Source organism: Urocitellus parryii, chromosome 3 (genome assembly GCF_045843805.1).
Source record: "Urocitellus parryii isolate mUroPar1 chromosome 3, mUroPar1.hap1, whole genome shotgun sequence".
NCBI lineage: Eukaryota > Metazoa > Chordata > Mammalia > Rodentia > Sciuridae > Urocitellus > Urocitellus parryii.
The window spans coordinates 202,801,383-202,820,396 of NC_135533.1; the positions used below are offsets into that span (position 1 = coordinate 202,801,383).

General features: G+C 36.3%; 1 protein-coding gene and 1 pseudogene across 14 annotated transcripts in view; one reads left to right on the forward strand and one right to left on the reverse strand.

Annotated features, from left to right (window-relative positions):
- Nucleotides 1-19,014, reverse strand: part of Map4 (microtubule associated protein 4) — a 168,424-nt gene that overhangs the window by 108,153 nt on the left and 41,257 nt on the right. For 12 of the 14 annotated variants that reach the window (XM_026389764.2, XM_077796306.1, XM_077796305.1 and 9 more), the window contains exon 1: nt 7,042-7,149. The exons of 1 other annotated variant lie outside the window; for it this stretch is intronic. In XM_026389764.2, coding sequence (XP_026245549.2) covers nt 7,042-7,043 — 2 coding nt within the window. In that variant the 5' untranslated portion in view covers nt 7,044-7,149. Of the gene's footprint in view, nt 1-7,041; nt 7,151-19,014 lie in introns of those variants that run through there. One more of the 14 variants, XM_026389773.2, reaches the window with a different exon arrangement.
- Nucleotides 11,379-12,455, forward strand: LOC113183542 (deoxyuridine 5'-triphosphate nucleotidohydrolase, mitochondrial pseudogene; annotated as a pseudogene).

A 19,014-nucleotide genomic window follows, 5' to 3' on the forward strand; every position in this document is an offset into this window, starting at 1 on the left:
ATGTGTGGCCACCACAATTATAAAACATGTACAAAGCAAATATTTTCCAGAACCCTAAAAAATCAGGGGTCATTCTATCCCCAAAACCCAAATCCAACACCTAAAGGCTTTGCTGTATGTTTCAATGGTCAAAGTGTAAGGTTGAAGGCATAGGTGTTTAAATACTGAATAGCATCAACTACTGAATTCTACTATACAAAACAAAGTACAGATGGGATAATGAAGCCTGGGAACAAGATCTGTTTCTTCTAAGCAGATGCTAGTAAATAAGATATTTTTCCAGCACAGGGAATGCTGGAGGAAATTTGTCCAGATGTATATGGGGCTTGGTGAAAATAGTCATTATATATTCCCTATACTATATAAGAAAAAATAAAATATCAAGATTTAGAAAGATATTAAATACTGAATTTACATAGACTTCCAAATAAAACCTTTTCAAAATTTTAATAAATTTGAGCCTTCTTCCATGTGACTTTTTAATATCAGGCTTCCTACTTGGAGTAGTTACTTTAATTCCTGATCAAGAGTTTCAATAAGGCCAGGCACAGTGACACTCACCTGTAAACCCATTGACTTTGGAGGCTAAGGCAGGAAGATTGTGAGTTCAAAGCCAGCCTCAGCAACTTAGTGAGACCCTGTCTCTAAATAAATATAAAAAAGGGCTGGGGATGTGGTTCAGTCATTAAGCACCCCTGGGTTCAATCCTGGTACCGAAAAAGAAAAAGAATTATAAATAACTGGGCTGGGGTTGTTGCTCAGTGTAAGAGTACTTCCTTAGTATTATGAGGTCCTGGTTCAATCCTCAGGTACTGAGCAGGTAGCAGGATTGAACTCAGGGGCACTTGACCGCTCTCACACTTCCAGCCCTATTTTGTATTTTATTTGCTTATATTTTATTTAGTTGCCAAGTATCTCACCACTGCTAAGGCTGGCTTTGAACTCCTGATCCTCCTGACTCAGCCTCCAGAGCCGCTGGGATTTCAGGTGTGCGCCACCATGAGTGACCCATCCCCCTTTTTTTTAAACAGGCAAAGTCTAGATTTATTGAAAGCAAAGGTAGCACTCCTTAAGATAGAGTGGAGTGGGCTGAGCAAGAGAGAGGCTCAAGTTCCCACTGTCTGGAAAATTAGTGTTTTATATGCTCATCTCATCATTTTTTAAAATGGTAGATTTTTTTTAAATCCTTTTCTTAAAACAAATGTAATATTTAAATTTCCTGTGGCTTGGGGGTGTAGCTCAGTGACAGAGCACTTGCCTAGCCCATGTGAGGCACCACATTAAAATAAAGGAATGATGTCCATCTACAGCTACAAAAATAAAAAATAAAAAGTTAAAGTAAATTTCCTGTGGCTTGAATTCCTTAATTACATCTTTTTTTCAAATCTAATATTTCAAATCAATAAAAACTTGCTTCATGCATACAGAAATGTTACACCAACTTCAATTCAACTCCTAAAGAATAGTGGTAAACATCACTCTTCGCTTTTGTAAAGTTATTATGAATTAAATTATTTATAAATTTGCGTTTCAAACCTGAGGTTTATTTTGAAGCCATAAACTCTGTCATAGTAGTACTATACTAATTCAGGTCTCAAAAATGTAAATTAAGAGATACTTGTGCTCAAATGTTCACTGCAGCATTATCCAGATTAGCCAAGATAAGGAAACAACCTAAGCATACACTGATGGAAGCTATAGTTTGGGTCTTAAATGTCCTTGGAAGGCTCATGTGTTAAAGCATTGGTCCTCAAATAGGCATTACGGGAGGTTATAAAGCCTTAGGAAGGGCCTAGTGGGAAACCTTCAGATCTTTGGGGATCTGGCTTTGAAAGGGATAATGGAACCCCAGGCCCTCCCTCTTCTTCTCCCACTTCCTGGATAAGAGGTAAGCAGTTTTACTTGGCCAAAGACTCCCACCATGATGTACTGTCACAGGTCTAATGGAATAGAGCAAACCAATCAAGGACTGAAACTTTTTAAAATGTGAGCCAAAATAATTTTTGTAAGTTAATCATCTCAAGAATTTGTTACAGTAATGGAAAGATGACTAACACAATGGATGAATGGGTAAAGAAATCATGGGTGTGTGTGTGATGGAATATCATGCATCCGTTAAAAACAACTTTTCATTTGCAACAACATGGATGAAACTTGAAGACATTATACCAAGTGAAAAAAGCCAGACAGAAACAAAAATACTTCATAATCTCATTTATATGTGGAATCTAGTATATAGTTTCCAGGTACTCTAACCATACATACACACAGACAAGGTAATTAGTTGAGATGGATATGCTAATTTGCTCGACTGCAGTAATCATTTCACCAAGTATACAAAAACATCACATTGTAACCTTAAGTATACATAATTTATTATTATTTTTTTTACAGAGAGAGGAGAGACAGAGAGAGAGAGAGAGAGAGAGAGAGAGAGAATGAATTTTAATATTTATTTTTTAGTTTTCGGCAAACACAACATCTTTGTTTGTATGTGGTGCTGAGGATCGAACCTGGGCCGCACGCATGCCAGGCGAGCGCACTACCGCTTGAGCCACATCCCCAGCCCTACATAATTTTTTAAATGTCAACTAAATAAAACCATTGTTTTTGGTCTTTCCAAAAACATATAAAGAAAATTATTCCCATACCAACTTTTTTTCTCCTATTAAGTATCTTTTTTTCTCTTGGTATAGAGGATTGAACCCAGGGCCTCATACATGCTAAGAAAGTGTTCTATCACTGAGCCACATCCCCAGCCCTGAACAGCTTTTCATTCTTGAAATCTGTTCCAGCTCTGGGTAAACTCAGCACTATGGCGTTCTTCTCTAGAGCTGCTCCCATCCCATCCCAGTCCACACTCAACATGACCAGCAATAATTATACTTTTACCAGTGTGGAACTGGTGACAAAAACTGGCAGTTTAAAAAAAAAAAAAAAGAAGGTAGTTTTGCTGCCAAAAGAGGTAAACTCTATTTGGAGTGGGAATTAGAAATCCTATGGCATGACAAGAGTCTGCAGCAAATGCAATATCAAACTGAATTTCACTACTAAAATTATGAATTCCGCTAGTGAATAATGACTATTAAATTTAGGCTTCAGCAGCTTTTCAGAGGGAATCATAAACAAGAGTTCAAATATAATTTCAACTTAAGACAGTAGTAGCGGCATACCCAGAACCCATTCACAACACATCAATGTGGGTAGGAAGTCCAGTCCTTTGCCCATACTACTTTATATCTGAAATATTATTATACAGTTTGATAGGGGCTGGAGCTGGGGCTCAGTGGTAGGGCACCTGCCGTGCACGTGTGAGGCCCTGGATTAGATCCTCAGCACCACATAAAAATAAATAAATATTGTGACCATCTACAACTAAAAAAAAATGTTTAAAAAAAGAGTTTGATAAAAACCTGACAAATTCTAATGTCGACAGATTCCACAAAAAAAATCATTGCTTTTCCCTTTTCTATGAGAACAACTGTTACCAGATTAGCCTTTGAGAGCTTTCCATACTAAAAACAATAAAGGATGTCTACAATTAAACTGTTTCATGGTCAAAGAAATATGAAGGAACATCTGTACTATCCTTAATAACATACAATAAGGGCCCAAAAATAAAATTTCCCTCTAGACATATTACAGAAGTCTCACAGTGCAATCTACTCATATTTTTCCTGATTTAGAACACAGGTAGCCAGACTGAGGCAGGTGAACTGCAAGTTTGTTTGTTTTGTACTTTTTACATCTATTTTTTCTCTTTTCACATTTTTTTTTACTGGTGCATTTCAGTTGTACATAATGATGGGACTTTTTTGTTACATATTCATATATGTGCAAAATATAACAATATAATTTGGTCCATATTACTCCTCAACACTTCCCCTAAGGACTGCAAGTTTGAGGACAAATTTGAGGCTCAGCAACTTAGAGGAACTCTGTCTGGAAATTAAATTTTTAAAAAGGTCTGGGGATGTCGCTCAATGGAAGAACACTTGGCTAGCATACATGAATGAAAACACCAATACATTTTAAATATTATTTAACAGATTGTAGATTCTCAAATAGCAGCTTCTTAATCCACAGTAAACCTTCTCCCCCTAGATCCCTACCTGCACATATTCCCACACCAGCTCCTGGATTAACTGTAAATTTGCCAGAAGGCAAAACTGATAGAATATAACAAAATTGGACAGTGAGAAGGTCACTTGACTGAGAGCATCAAGCCAACCACCCAGCATCTGCATCTCAATGGTTTAGCTATTTTTATTTGTCCCACACATAACTAGAAGTATGACTTAAAAACACATGCACACAAACTCTACTTATAGAATAAGCAGGGCTAGTAATGTTGGAAGTGAAAGTATAAGATTTTAGTCAGAAAACCTCAGTTTTCAATAAATTAACAAGATTACTTAATTTTCTAGTTATTGTGTTTATGTGATTTTCTGTTTGTTTTGGCACTGGGGATTGAAGCCAAAGATTCTTTACCAGTGAAGCACATACCCAGACCTTTTTCTTTTTGAGACAGGTTCTTGCTAAGATGCTAAGGGCCTCACTTGAGTTTCTGAGGCTGCCCTCAAACTTACAACCCTCCTGTCTCAGCCTCCCAAGTTGCTAGGCTTGGCATGCACTACCACACCCAACTATTTATTGTATCTTACAAGACATACAAGTCTAATATGCTTTTTAAGTGCTCTATAGATTTGTTTAAATGATTCTGTGTTCCATCCTATAATAAATTCATGTATGAATCTCACTAACAAAGAATTATTTGATGTTATTTAATATTCAGTTATGCCTTAAATGTTCAGTTACATATTTTATAGACAAAAAGACACAACACAGAATTGCTTTCAAATCTGGATATTCGGAAAAACCAAAAAACATACCCTTGTAAATAAGAAGTACCTACTTTCAAAAAAAAATTATCTCTCCTTGATCATTCTTCTTCTATCTGTATAAATAAAAAGGTAACACTAAATGGATGTGTGGGTAAAGTACAAGAGAATTTGAAAGCTGAATACAGAAAATGCTATGTTTCACTGAAGTACTGGTTGAATCTGACATTGTAGCCTTGAGTGAGTCACCTTCTGGGGCAAGTTCCCTAATTGTAAAATGAGAGTGCTATGTTAAATGATTCCTCAGGTTGTTTATTCTTTGAGCTACTTACAATTCAGTTTCATTGATTCAGTTAGCTATTAATAAACAAAACTCATATAAGACCCTCAATGTGAATAGGTATGACTCTTATTCCATAAATCAAGTGCTCAATTATAACTGTGCTCAACTTTATTAAAAGGCAACAAAAAAAAAATGGCAGTAAAGGACTGAAAACAAATTCACCAGTGCACAGTGCCCTGCTTGAGCCAAAGTGACTGGAGCATAAGAAACTCCACCCAGTTCTGGCTAACATCAAAAGAGCCTGACATTGCTCTGCCAGAAAATAAGCCCCATATTATCTAACCAGACACCAAGAGAACACATGGTTTGTAAGCACAGCACTTTAGACATTTGATCTTTCATTCTAACCACATGCCTGAAGTGAAATTATCTGGTGAGACATGTTTTGAAATAGGTAAACTAAAGGTAGGAGAAAACTACATGACATGATGATAAAGCAAAGAATAGAATCATGGTGTCTTGACTACTGTCTCACTATTAACAGCCATGTGCTCATAAATAGTAAATAAGAATATATGATGAAGTTATAAGCACCTTCAGTGGTAGGTAGTTTACTTTAGAATTAATTACTAAACTAAATGTATTAAGATCTTTACAGATTAGTGTTCATTTCTAATTTAAACAAAGTAGTTGCCAGATGTGGTGATGCACACCTGTAATCCCAGCTACTCTGGAGGCTGAGGCAGGAAAATCACAAGTTTTAGGCCAGCCTAAACAACTTAACAAGACTCTTTTTTTTCTCCAAAAAAGAACTGGGGACGTAGCTCAGTGGGTAGAGCACCCTTGGGTCCAATCCCCAGTATTCCCCTTCCCCTGCCACCCACAAAAAAACTGACTGGTAAGTATGCTATGCTTAAAATGCAGTGCTTATGCCTTAGGCTTGGAAGGAACCCAACATCCCAGTCAGACCTAGAGACCACTTAAAATCTAACATGTTTAAAGGTATAGCCTACATCATAATATTTTCATATTCAACATTAGATTTCTTTTTTTAGTTTGCTTATTAGCAAGCTTTAATCTACTAAATGATAACTTTATTTACCCAAATTTGGGGGGCAGGGTTACTGGGGGTTGAATCCAGGGGTGCTTTACCACTGAGTATATATCCCCAGTCCTTTTTATTTTTTACTTTGAGACAGGGTCTTGCTAAGTTGCTGAGGGTCTCACTAAGTTACTGAATTTGTAATTCTCCTGCCTCAGCTGCACTGCTGTCCTCAGATTGATCTTTAATGAATTTCTTTCAGAGATCTATTACATATCAATCTAAACCTTATTTGTCTCTTTCAATCAACATGGTATTTCATTAGAAGTAAAACTAAATCTTCAGCAAGGATCTCTTGAGGAATCAGTTACCAATTTACACAGTTCACAGGCTCATATTATCTTTGAGGCAAATCTGAATTACTCTTACTTCTCAGAAGGAGACCTGCAAACAGCAACAGACACTCAGCAGGATCTCACATCCCTAAGCAATAAACTCCAAACCCCTGAAGAATGTATTACCTTTCTACCCCCAGGTGCCTCCCTATAGTTGCAAAGATAACAGCAGTACTAGTAGGAACTGATGAAATTTCCAGACTTGACAAGGTTCTGTTCATTACAGGATTAGCAACAGGAAAGGACCCTTGATTACTACAAGAGCTGAGGCCATCACCCAGATAAATTCCTACATGAAAGAACACACTGATACAGGTTTTAAAAAGTTACATTTCACTCCCAAGTAGTTCCCATAACAAAGAGTCCCTTTTCCCACTGCTGCCTTATAGAGCTCTGCCCTCTAAATAGAAAAACACTGCAGACACATGCACATACAGAAAACCTGTATGACAAAGCTCAAAGCCTAGCTTTCTTACTTACATTAACTATCCAGGCAGCTTGTGTTTGGTCCTGACTGAATACATTTTTGGATCTATAAACAGGCACCAGTCTGTGACATTTCTGACCAAGTAAATTTAAATCTATTCCTCCAAGAAGAATAATCTACACCAGATACCTCCCACTGTTAGCCATGTGATGCAGATAGCATGTCTTGCTGAAGTCTGGTTATATGAGCCAAAACAAGAGATGACAATGACACAGCACTTACATTTCTGTTATAACTATCAGTGAATCTTCAATTTTATTTCAATAAAAATAATGTGAGGGCTGGGTAATATAGCACAGTTGGAAGAGTGCTTGCCTCACATGCACAAGGCCCTGGATTCAATCCACAGCACCATAAATAAATAAATAAATAAATAAATAAAGCTATGTTACATTAAGAAATAAAGTGAATCTTAAGAAGATTCTCAATATCTAACACCTCAAAGTTTTGAAAAAGAGAAGGCATTTTTTTTTAACTTTCCTATTTATTCCATTTATTTTTCCTCCCCTTAGTTAACATAGTAAAGCACTGAGTTGGTCTATATCTACCCAAAATTATTTCTCACCATTTAAGATATCCAAAGACTTTTAAAAACACCAGTTCAAATGATCTATGACTTATTACCCTAACTTTAACAGGTAAAAAAAAAATGAGTTCCAGAGAAAACAAGTCATTTATAAATGAAGCTAGGACTACGGATCAGGCTTAGAGAAACCAGAGAATATAGAAACAGAAGTGGAATGAAAAAAATAAAGAAAACCTTGCAATTTTGAAGTTTCTGCTTTTATCTGACACAATGACATCACCATACTCTAAATACGTTTTAAGTATATCAACCTTACCTACATACCTATCATTATACCTACTTAAAGGTATGGAGGCAGTTAAGAAGAATACTGAACATTGAGAAAACACCCAAGTTGCCTGGTATGGTGACACACACCTGCAATCCCAACATCTTGGGAGGCTGAGGCAAAGGATCCCAAGTTCAAGGCCAGCCTCAGCAATTAATGAGGCCCTAAGCAACTTAGCAAGATCCTGTCTTAAAAAAAAAAAAAAAAAAAAAACTAAAGGGCTGGGGATATGGCTCAGTGGTTAAGCCCCTGAGTTCAATTCCTGGTAACGAGAGAGAAAAGAAAAAAAAAAAACTCCAGTTAATTTAAAAGTCCCCCAATTCCTATTAATGGAAAAAAAAAAGATTTTTTTTTTTTTTTAATTCTAGCAGCTCCTGAAGCTGAGGCAAGAGGATCTTGAGTTCAAAGCCAACCTCTTCAACTTAGTGAGGCCCTAAGCAACTCAGTGAGAACTTGTCTCTAAAGAAAAAATATAAAAAGGGCTGAGGATGTGGTTCAGTGGTTAAGTGCCCCTGGCTGGGTTCAATCTCTGGTACCAAAAAAAAAAAAAAAAAAAAAAAAATTCAGGGAGGCAGGGATCTCATGAAAATCAAAAAGGAGCTTAGTAAGAATGAGGGGACCAGGTGGTAAAGGGGGGTTCGTGGGGGATGCTGAGGATTGATATTGGCCAAAATTATTATATTGCGTGCATGCACAAATATATAACAACAATTTCCACCATTATGCACTACTATAATATGCCAATAAAAAAATGTGGAAAGAAAAAAAATTCAAACTCCGTAGGTGCTATCAAGGCCACAGGTACCTGAAAACCCAGTCATATCACCTACCGTAATCAATAGCTGTCCATGCAGGGAGGGTCTCCCTATATTTTAGTCACATATGTCATTTTGCAAGCATGTCATTCACATGACCACTGTACACCTTACTCATATTGCTCTCCACACCTGCATCTCTCTTTTCTCTCTCTCCATTGGACAAAGTCTCAAACTCAAGGTCCAAATGGACTATCACCGTATGTGATTCCGTTTTAAAATCTCCTAGTGCTATTCAGAACTAGTGTTATCATTGTAAAAGTACAGTCTGATCTGTACCTGTTAGTTGTATATAATAGTTTCTGTAAAATGCTAGGTCCCAAAGGGGAAGGACCATGCCTAAATGCTGTGTACACCCTACCTGCCCTTAGATTATTTTATACAGGAGATGGCCAAACAATAAAAATCAATAACACAAGGGTCTAGCTAAATAAATAGTTCTACAATGATATAAAGAAAATTAATAAAAACTGAATCTAATTTAAAATTAATCAGAGGTTCTGAAACTATAAAAACTCTTCAGAACTCAAAAATAAACAAAGCATCACCACTAATAAAGAATATTCACTTCATTCCTTCCACTTCCTAAACATAGTTTGTGCCAAAGCAATCATGTTTGCAATTATGGAAAGAAAACCAACAGGGAGTATCCAAATAAACCAGCTAGCTCTCCATGCTAGGCCATCTTATCGTTTATTAGGCAGAGTAATAAAAATAGCTCTCTGTTTTTAGAAAAGCACAACATGATGCAATGTAGCAAAAACAAATATTTAGTCAAGAAATCAGCTACCATCAGCAAGTTAATATCATACATATTAAAACATTTATATTATTAATCTGCTAACTTTCTATGGTATCAACTCATCTCTCAGGGAGTTATAAGATATAATGTCATTTTAAGATTGAGTATTCACACTCAATTCATATCAGCTTTTAATTTTTTTTTTTTAAGAGAGAGTGAGAGAGGAGACAGAGAGAGAGAGAGAATTTTTTTAATATTTATTTATTTTTTTTTAGTTCTCGGCGGACACAACATCTTTGTTGGTATGTGGTGCTGAGGATCGAACCCGGGCCGCACGCATGCCAGGCGAGCGCGCTACCACTTGAGCCACATCCCCAGCCCCTCAGCTTTTAATTTTTAAGAACTATTTTATTTAAGAAAAACCTCTCCATCAAGCAAAGTTTGGTTTCACTCTATTTTATCATATAAGATGTTGGTAAAAAATGAAATAAAGTGGCGTGTAAAATCAGGAAAGGGTAGGAATTTGTGCTAACAATTCTGTAATTATGTATTTACAATGTGTTCCTCCCAGAAGACCTAATATAATAAACACGCAGTAAATACACCTTCATCCTGCTAGGTGTGCTCTGTTCTGTATCATGACACAAGCCTTCTCTTGCTGGGAGTGATGTATGGCCAGCTGAAAGTACCCTCATGCCCCTTCCACTATTGGTCCTAAGCACAGAATCAGCACTGAGATAAGAGTAGTTTGTCCCTTTTGAACAAGAGAAGATATAAACTTTACAGGACTACTTAGAAGGCATTTTGTAGTAACGGTAAATATTTTACTTTAATGTATAAATACCTTACAGATGCTTAGAAGTAAAAATAACATTGGGTAAAAATTAAAGAGAAAAATCAAAGTAAGCTTTTAAGTTTTTGTTGTTGTTGTTTGTTTGGTGGGGGGGGCAGTTCTAAGAATTTAACCCAGGGGTAATTTACCAATGAAATATACCCCATGTCCATTTTATTTTTTATTGAGGCAGGATCTCACTAAGTTGCTGAGGCTAGCCTGAAACTTATGATCCTCCTGCCTTCTTAGCTTCCCATGTCACAGGGATTATTACAGGGGTGCACCACCACTCCTAATTTTTTTTTAAATGGTGCAAGTGCTTTTGTTAACATAATTTTGAACATTTTATCTTAAATGAAGATAGAAAACAGTTAAAAGTAAAAATCTTAAATGGATTCTTATTTTACATACACATATATGTGTATGCATGCTAAAATTATACAATATTATGTATTCCAGAAGAATTACCACAGAATCATTAACTGTTCAGGATAGGACTGAGCAATTACATATTTTTTTAAATTTTACTTATTTATTCACTTTAGTTGTTGATGGATCTTTTTTATTATTATTTATATGTGGTGCTGAGAATCGAACCCAGTGCCTCACACATTGGAGGCAAGTGCTCTACCACTGGACCACAACCCCAGCCTCAGCAATCAAAGAAAAGTTGATTTTGAAGGGGACCTACAATTGAGAGTCACTAAATTAATCAACAATCTGCATAATCCATTCAACATAAAATATTCACTGAAATTAAATATAACAGTTCTTCTACAACTTAACATTAGACACTTTAGACTCACTTTGTTAGAAGTAGAGCCTGAGAGGGATTTCTGTAAAAGTGACCTTTTGAGGGAATATTCTCAGGAGAAACCTATGTAAAGCAAGAAAAACTATGGTTTTAGCTGAAGTCTAGCCTCTATTTGTTCCATGAGAGGCTCTGAAAAACTACACATGAAGTCAATACCACATGACCCGGGGTCACAGTTTCATATCTCTTATCAGACAGTCATTGGCTGAAGGCTGTGTGAAATGTGAGTTAGAACCTCCCATACATCTCTGAAGAAGGTGGCACCTAACTACTATGGACCTGACAATTAACACGTCAGCTGGGATGGGGGAGCAACTAGCTGGTAAAGGGGTTCTGAATATTACCAGCACTACTAAAAAAGTTCAACCATATAACAAAAAGGCATATCAAATTGGCTGAGGTATATAAATATCAAGCAAAATAAACTCTAAGAAAAATAAAAAGATAAACACAAAGTGACAAAAATTAAACAAGATTTAGCAATACTGAATATTATACTTATATAAAACTTACAGAAATATGAGGATAAACAGGTGAGGAATATTTTAAGACACACCCAATAAAGGAATACCATAATATATATATTGCTCAGAAACCAATATAGCATACAGATAAAAATCGGTTAAGTATACACCTTAAGTATAAACCTTAAGGTTTGAATAATATAAAGAAAAAGTCTTAGCTAATGAACTATATGATATACTAGAGAAAGGACATTTTCTCTTCTACCATATTGTGGAACTTTTTAAAATGTTTATTTATTCATTTTGGTTTATGATGTTAGGGACTGAATCCAGGGCCTCCCTCACACATGCCAGGTCTATATTCCTGGCCTCCACTTATTTTTAAAATCAATGTATATGTACTCTCTTCTCCGGTCTCTAGTCTCTTCATCTTCTCTTGCCCTCCAGTGCTGCCATGCCCTGTTCTGAAAAAGTAACCGCCATCTCCCCCAGCAAGCGGCCTGCATGCCATGGCCCCTACCTGGGGGTCCACACTGGCCGTGGGCTATGACCTGTACAGTGCCTATGATTATATAGTACCACCTATAGAGAAAGCCTTTGTGAAAACAGACATTCAGATAGCTCTTCCTTCTGGGTGCTATGGAAGAACAGCTCCACGTTCTGGCTTGGCTGGAAAATATTCCATACATGTAGGAGCTGGTGTCATAATGTTGGTGTTATGTTATTTAATTTTGGCAAAGAGAAGTTTGAAGTAAAAAAAAAAAAAAGGTGATCAAATAGCAGAGCTCATTTATGAATGGAAGAAGATCAAGTGTTGAATGACACTGAAAGGGGTTCAGGAGGTTTTGGTTCTACTGGACAGAATCAAAATATAGGACAAGTATAGAAAAATGTTACTTTCTCTTAAAAATAAAGACTTTCTGTTTAGTATTTTGCACAACTGTAAAGCTAGCTTTAGCTTCTAAAAGTTTATTTTTTTACAATAAATGAAAGAGTTTCTTTTTTAGTTATCACATGGAAACTTTCTTGTATTTTTTTCAGTTTATGTTTGTATGTAAATCTGTGGTAACCTAATGCAAGATTTTTAAAATCAAATGTACATTAATATCAAATTTTTAAAAAATGTTCAATAAATTATATCCTTTCAAATAAAATAAATGTATAGGTCTTAGAGCAAGTCTTGATTTTAAAAATCAAGATTGTATAATCCATGTTCATGAAGCCTATCATAAGGCAGCTGGAAAAACTGAAAGAACTTTTTAAATATTTTATAGAAAATTCTAACACACTACAAATATCCCATGAGCTAAACCATAAGAGAAATTTTAAAATACTTAGAAGTGAACAACCATAATGCTTCACAGCAAAGCTATTATTATTACTATTGATTATAAATTGTTGATAATATACCCTTGATAACAACAGCAGACAAAAAGAATGGCAGAAATTATAAGCTAAACTGAACTAAAAAACTTAGATCAGCTGAGCACAGTGGAGCACGATTGTAATCCCAGCAGCTCGGGAGGCTGAGACAGAATGATCCTGAGTTCAAAGCCAGCCTTAGCAACAGCAAGGTGCTAAGCAACTCAGTGAGATCCTGTCTCTAATAAAATACAAAATTGGGCTGGGAATGTGGCTCAGTGGTTGAGTGCCCCTGAGTTCAATTCTTGGTTTAAAAAAAAAAAAAAAAAAAAGACACCTTAGATCAAGGGGCTGGGGTTGTGGCTTGGTGGTAGAGCACTTGAATAGCATGTGTGAGGCACTGTGTGTGATTCTGAGCACTGCATATAAATAAATGAATAAAATAAAAGTCATCAACAACTAAAAGAAGAAGAATTGCAAAAAAAGAAAATAACTTAGATCAAGGATCAGGGGACACTTTCTGAAAACAGCAAAGAGTTTAAACTTTGTGGTACATATAATATTTATTTATCACAACTACAGGTAGTCTTTGTTTTGCAAGGTTCTAATATGTATGTATTTCAGTTACCATGGTTCAATTAAATAATATCAGTCCCCAACAGCACAATTCAAATTTTAGTTACCACAGTATATTAACTGTAATTGACAAAAGTACCAAATTTGCTGCCAGTACTTGGTCTACATAAGTACACTATATAAGTAACACATGCCTGTGATTGGTTACTGTGTCTGTTATTCAGTTTATGCACAGGCAGCAAAGTATAGACAATGTCATTTCCTCATCTTCAAGTTATCAACCCATGTGACAATTTTCAAAAATGGGTAACTGGGGCTGGGTTGTGGCTCAGTGGTACAGCTCTTGCCTGGTATGCGTGAGGCACTGGGTTCAACCCTCAGCATCATATAAAATAAAGATACTGTGTCCACCTAAAACTAAAAAATAAATATTTAAATGGGGGGGGGGGCTGGAGATGAAGCTCAGTGGTAAAGTGCCCCAGGTTCAATTCCCCGAACCATCCAAAAAAAAACCTTAGGAATAACTTTAATGAGCAATGACTGTTACACAGAAAACAAAAAAACTTTAAATAGATGACAAATTTAATCTCAAATTTTTAAAAAATGTTTAATAAATGATATAATTTTAGGGCTGGGGATGTGGCTCAAGCGGTAGCGCGCTCGCCTAGCATGCGTGCGGCCCGGGTTAGATCCTCAGCACCATATACAAAGATGTTGTGTCTGCCAAAAACTAAAAAATAAATATTTAAAAATTCTCTCTCTCTCTCCTCTCTCTTTAAAAAAAAAGATAAAATGATATAATTTCAAATTAAAAAAATAAATAAATAAATAAACCACAACCCCAGCCCCTTGATCTAAGGTGTATGGTAGTATGTACTAGAAGTCTCGATATTTACAGATGTTAATTATCCCCAAATTGATCTACAGATTCAACATAATCCAAAGTAAAACCCAATAGCATTTTATTTTTTGTTTTGTTTTATTTTGTTTTTGGTCCTGGGGATTGAACCCAGGGGTGATTAACCACTGAGCCACATAAATCCCCAGCTCTGTTTTTGTATTTTATTTAGAGACAGAATCTCACTGAGTTGCTTTGGGTCTCGAGAAGTTGCTGAGGCTAGCTTTGAACTTGAAATCCTCAAACCCTCAGCCTCCTGAGCCACTAGAATTACAGGTGAGTGCCATAGCACACAGCTCAATGGGTTTTATTCTATTTAAATCAAATTAAAAAGTTGATTCTCGGGCTGGGGATATAGCTCAGTTGGTAGAGTGCTTGCCTAGTATGTACAAGACCCTGGGTTCAAACCCCAGCACCACAAAAAAAAAAAAAAAAAAAAAAAAGTTGATTCTCTTGGACTGGGGCTGGGGCTCAGCAGTAGTGCACCTGCCTGGCATGTGTAAGGCACTGAGTTGGATTCTCAGCACCACATATAAATAAAGGTCTATCAACAACTTAAAAAAATATTTTAAAAATTTTTTTAATTCTCAATTTTAAGTGGAAATAAAAGGAACCATGAATAGCCAAGACAATCTTGGGGAACAAAACACTGAAAATTGATGACAGTTTCTCACCTAGTAATTTAGCGATTTCCCATGTTTAAACTTTAAATAAAATAACAAAGACATTGTAGTGCCCAGCATAATCATCAGAAAATGGACAATGCAAGAGAATAGTTTCAAGACAGAACCATATATATGTAAGTACTGTAGTATTAGTAAGTTTTCCAATACTGTAAAAAATAATACAGGTTGAAAATTTCATAAAAAAAACAAATTTAGTTCATAGTTTGGGAAGCTAAAAGTACAAGATCAGGAAGCTCCACCAATTCAGCCTCTGGTAAGGGTCCCTTCCTTAGCTGGGTCACCTCAAAACAGGTGGCATCATGGTGGGAGAATGTGTGAGCAAGAAAGAGATCACGTGGCGCAAAAGAAAGCCAGAGCCAGAATGAGGAGGGATCATAATGACCACCTACTAAGCCCCAACTCTTAAAGGTTGCACCACCTCTGAACATCACCATACTGAGAACCAAGCTTCCAACACATGTGCCTTTTGGAGGTACAGACCAGATCCAAATCATAGAAGATACTCAACAAATGGGACAATGCAGAGCAGTGGGGGAAAGAATTGTCTTTCCAATAAATGGTGCTGGGTTCAATGGGTATTGAGCATATTATTAATAATAATAATAATAATAAATTCCAGATAAATGGCAGGCCTAAATGTGGAAAGTAAAATGAAGCTTCTACAAGACAATATGGAAAATATGAATATCTTCATCATCATGAGAGGTGCAGAAGAGACAGTCAAGATGGAGACATTAGAAAATAAAAATATCCCTAAGCTGTAAGATTGTCTTCTTTTTTTCTAGTAGCAACACTCAGATATTAGGAAAAAAAAAAATAGTGATGGCTTTAAAACCGAAAAGAGCACCTTGAGGGGCTGGGGCTGTGGCTCAGTGCTCGCCTAACATGTGTCAGGCACTAGGTTCAATCCTCAGCACCACATTAAAAAAATAAATAAACAAACAAAATAAAGGTATTGTGTCCATGTACAACTTATAAAAAAAAATTTTTTTAAAAAGAGCACCTTGAAGGTATAACTCATTGGTAGAGCATTTGTTTGTTTAACCCACAGGAGGCTCTGGGATTCACAGCACCAAAAACAAAACAAAGAAACTCAGATTAACTTGAAGCTAGCTTTTCATATTTTATCCATCTACTAAATGACACACTGTAAATTCATGCACTATTTATGAAAAAGAATTAAGAAAATGAAAAATGTCATGGGAAAGTCTTAGTATTCAAGAAAGAAAATCGAAATGAAATCCCAGAATGATAATGTTTTAGATCTAGAAACAATTTATCCAAAATTAGTCTTTCAACAAACAGTGTAAGTGAATGATTCTAGACATGAAGGGCAATGGCACATTTAAAAAAACAAATTAAAAATGGGGGAGGCACAATTTATTGAAAGGGGACCTACACAAGAAAGTACTGTTACAAATATAATACAAACTAGATTGCGCCATTATTTTGCACTAATTACATATTTTAAAAGTGCATTTAAGGGGTGGGGATTGTAGCTCAGTGGTAGAGTGCTTGCCTAGCATGTGTGAGGCACTGGGTTTAAGCCTCAGCACCAAATTAAAATAAAGTTAGTGTGTCCATCTACAACTAAAAATATTTTTATAAAGAATGCATTTAATATTTATACTTGTGTGTGTGTATGTATGTATGTATGTATGTATAACACATCACAGGGGGAGAAAAAGAGAAGAGGGAATGAAGAGGAAGGATGGTAATGATTCTAAAACAGCAGCTTAAATAACTGAAAGAGTTTTGCTGACTCCCCATGTTTAATCTTAAGTAGGCAGAGGCAAAGAGAACTTTGCCTCCTCACTGGAATGTGCTTCTCTTTTTGTTTGAAAGTCTACATGTGCTGACCTTTAAAAGACAGTATAAGGTCTGTCTGTTCTCCCTTCTGCTAGTGGGCTGATAGACTGAACATGGGTGGACAATAACTTTATGGCTCTGATGTTGGCTGTGTTAGTATTCTATTGTATTTCTTATACAAGCACTGGGAGACTTTTGCAATATAAGCATTTTTAATCATTTAAAAAAAAAGAGTAAGACTACTGAGATAAAATAAAATTTTAAACCTTAAATGAAATCACAAATAAAACTAACAATCACCTGGGAAAGAAAATTCTCCTAAATATAATAAGCACCAGAGTTTTGACTTCCAAACTAATTGCTGCCAAGAAATTTGGAAATAAATCTGAGCAATCAAGAGCAAAAAAGCAACATGCAATAGGAGAAAGATTTTGGTGCTGAATATAAAAATCAAAGAATGTTGGGACTGGGATTAGGCTCAGCGGTAGAGTGCTCGCATAGCACAGGCGGGACCCAGGTTTGATCCTCAGCACCACATTAAAAAAATAAAGGTATTGTGTCAACCTAAATTAAAAAATTTTCAAAAAGTTAAAAAAAACAGCTGAGGATGTAGCTCAGCAGTTAAGCACTTGCTTAGCATGCCCAAGGCCCTGAGTTTGATCCCCAGCACTGCAAAAAAAAAAAAAAAAGTGCATGTGCTTTACATTATATTTAGCCAGATGCAGTGAGTGGCACACACCTCTAATTCCAGCAACTCAGGAAGCTAAGGCAGAGGATGGCAAGTTCAAGTCCAGCCTCAGCAATTTAGCAAGACCTATTCTCAAAATACAAAATAAAAAGGGTTGGGGATGTACCTCAGTGGTAAAGCATCCCTGGGTTAAATTCCAATACAAAAGAATTTTTTTTTTTTAAAGTACAAACTAAAAGGACAGTAGCAGACATGAGCAATCCTGTTTTTTCTTTCTAGTACTCAAAAGATAGCATTTCCTCATCTCCAAAGAAGTTGAGACATGTGACTAGGTTTCAGTGGATGCAATGTGAGCTGAACTAATACGGCTCACATAAAACATTTTATCAGAGTCTCCTTCCTAGTGTAACAGGGGTTCACTTGATGCTTTGGCTGTATCCCTTGTGAATCTGAAACTGTTACATATTTTTTTTGTTTTTCCAAAACTTCTACCTGACCTTCTCCTTTCTGATCTTCTTTTCCCTGATCTTCTCCTTCCCGATTTCTCCTCCTTAATCTCATTTTCTGGGCTGGGATTGTGGCTCAATGGCAGCATACTTGCCTGGCATGTGTGAGACACTGGGTTCAATTCTCAGCACCATATATAAACAAATAAATAAAGGTCTTAATCTCATTTTCTTCGAATCATCTCTTTAAAAACCTTGTTCCTATGGATGGGCAGAATCACAGCCTTTGGGACAGGAGTCCCCTGTGTTTTTCCTTTGCTAGCAAAGCAATAAATCTTTTTCTCAAAAGCATTGTCCTCGTTACTAGATTGGCATCAGGGACAAGGACCAAGCTTTGGACAACACTATAGTGCTCTTTGCTGTCACAAACTAAATACAAAGGATCCAGTGGAAGGCTCCAAAACAATCCATAGAAAGAGCAAAAGTCCTCAATAACAAGTCAGGGGCTGAGGTAATGGCTCAGCAGCAGAGTGCTCGCCTCGCACATGCAAGGCCCTGGGTTCGATCCTCACACCAAATAAAATGAATACATAAAATAAAGTTATTAAAAAAAATAACAAGTCAAACACTCAGACTATGATGTGGGCAAGAAATAAAGCTTTAATTGGGTTAAGCACCAAAATGGTACATATGTATTTTTAAAAGATAACATTAATTATCCTAACTAAGCAAACATCTTACATATCTAACATCCTCATTTTACAAATAAGGAAACTGATAAAGAGCATTCCAAAAATTGCATTACTTGGGAGGAAACCAGATCTCCTGACCTTCCTATTCAGGAACTTTACAGAATAGATTTCCATTACATTCAAAAGTAAAAACTACTGGCACATGCCAGTAACACCAGCAAGTCAGTAAGCTGAGGCAGGAGGATCATTCAAGGTTGGCTTCAGCAACTTAGCAAAACCTTATCTCAA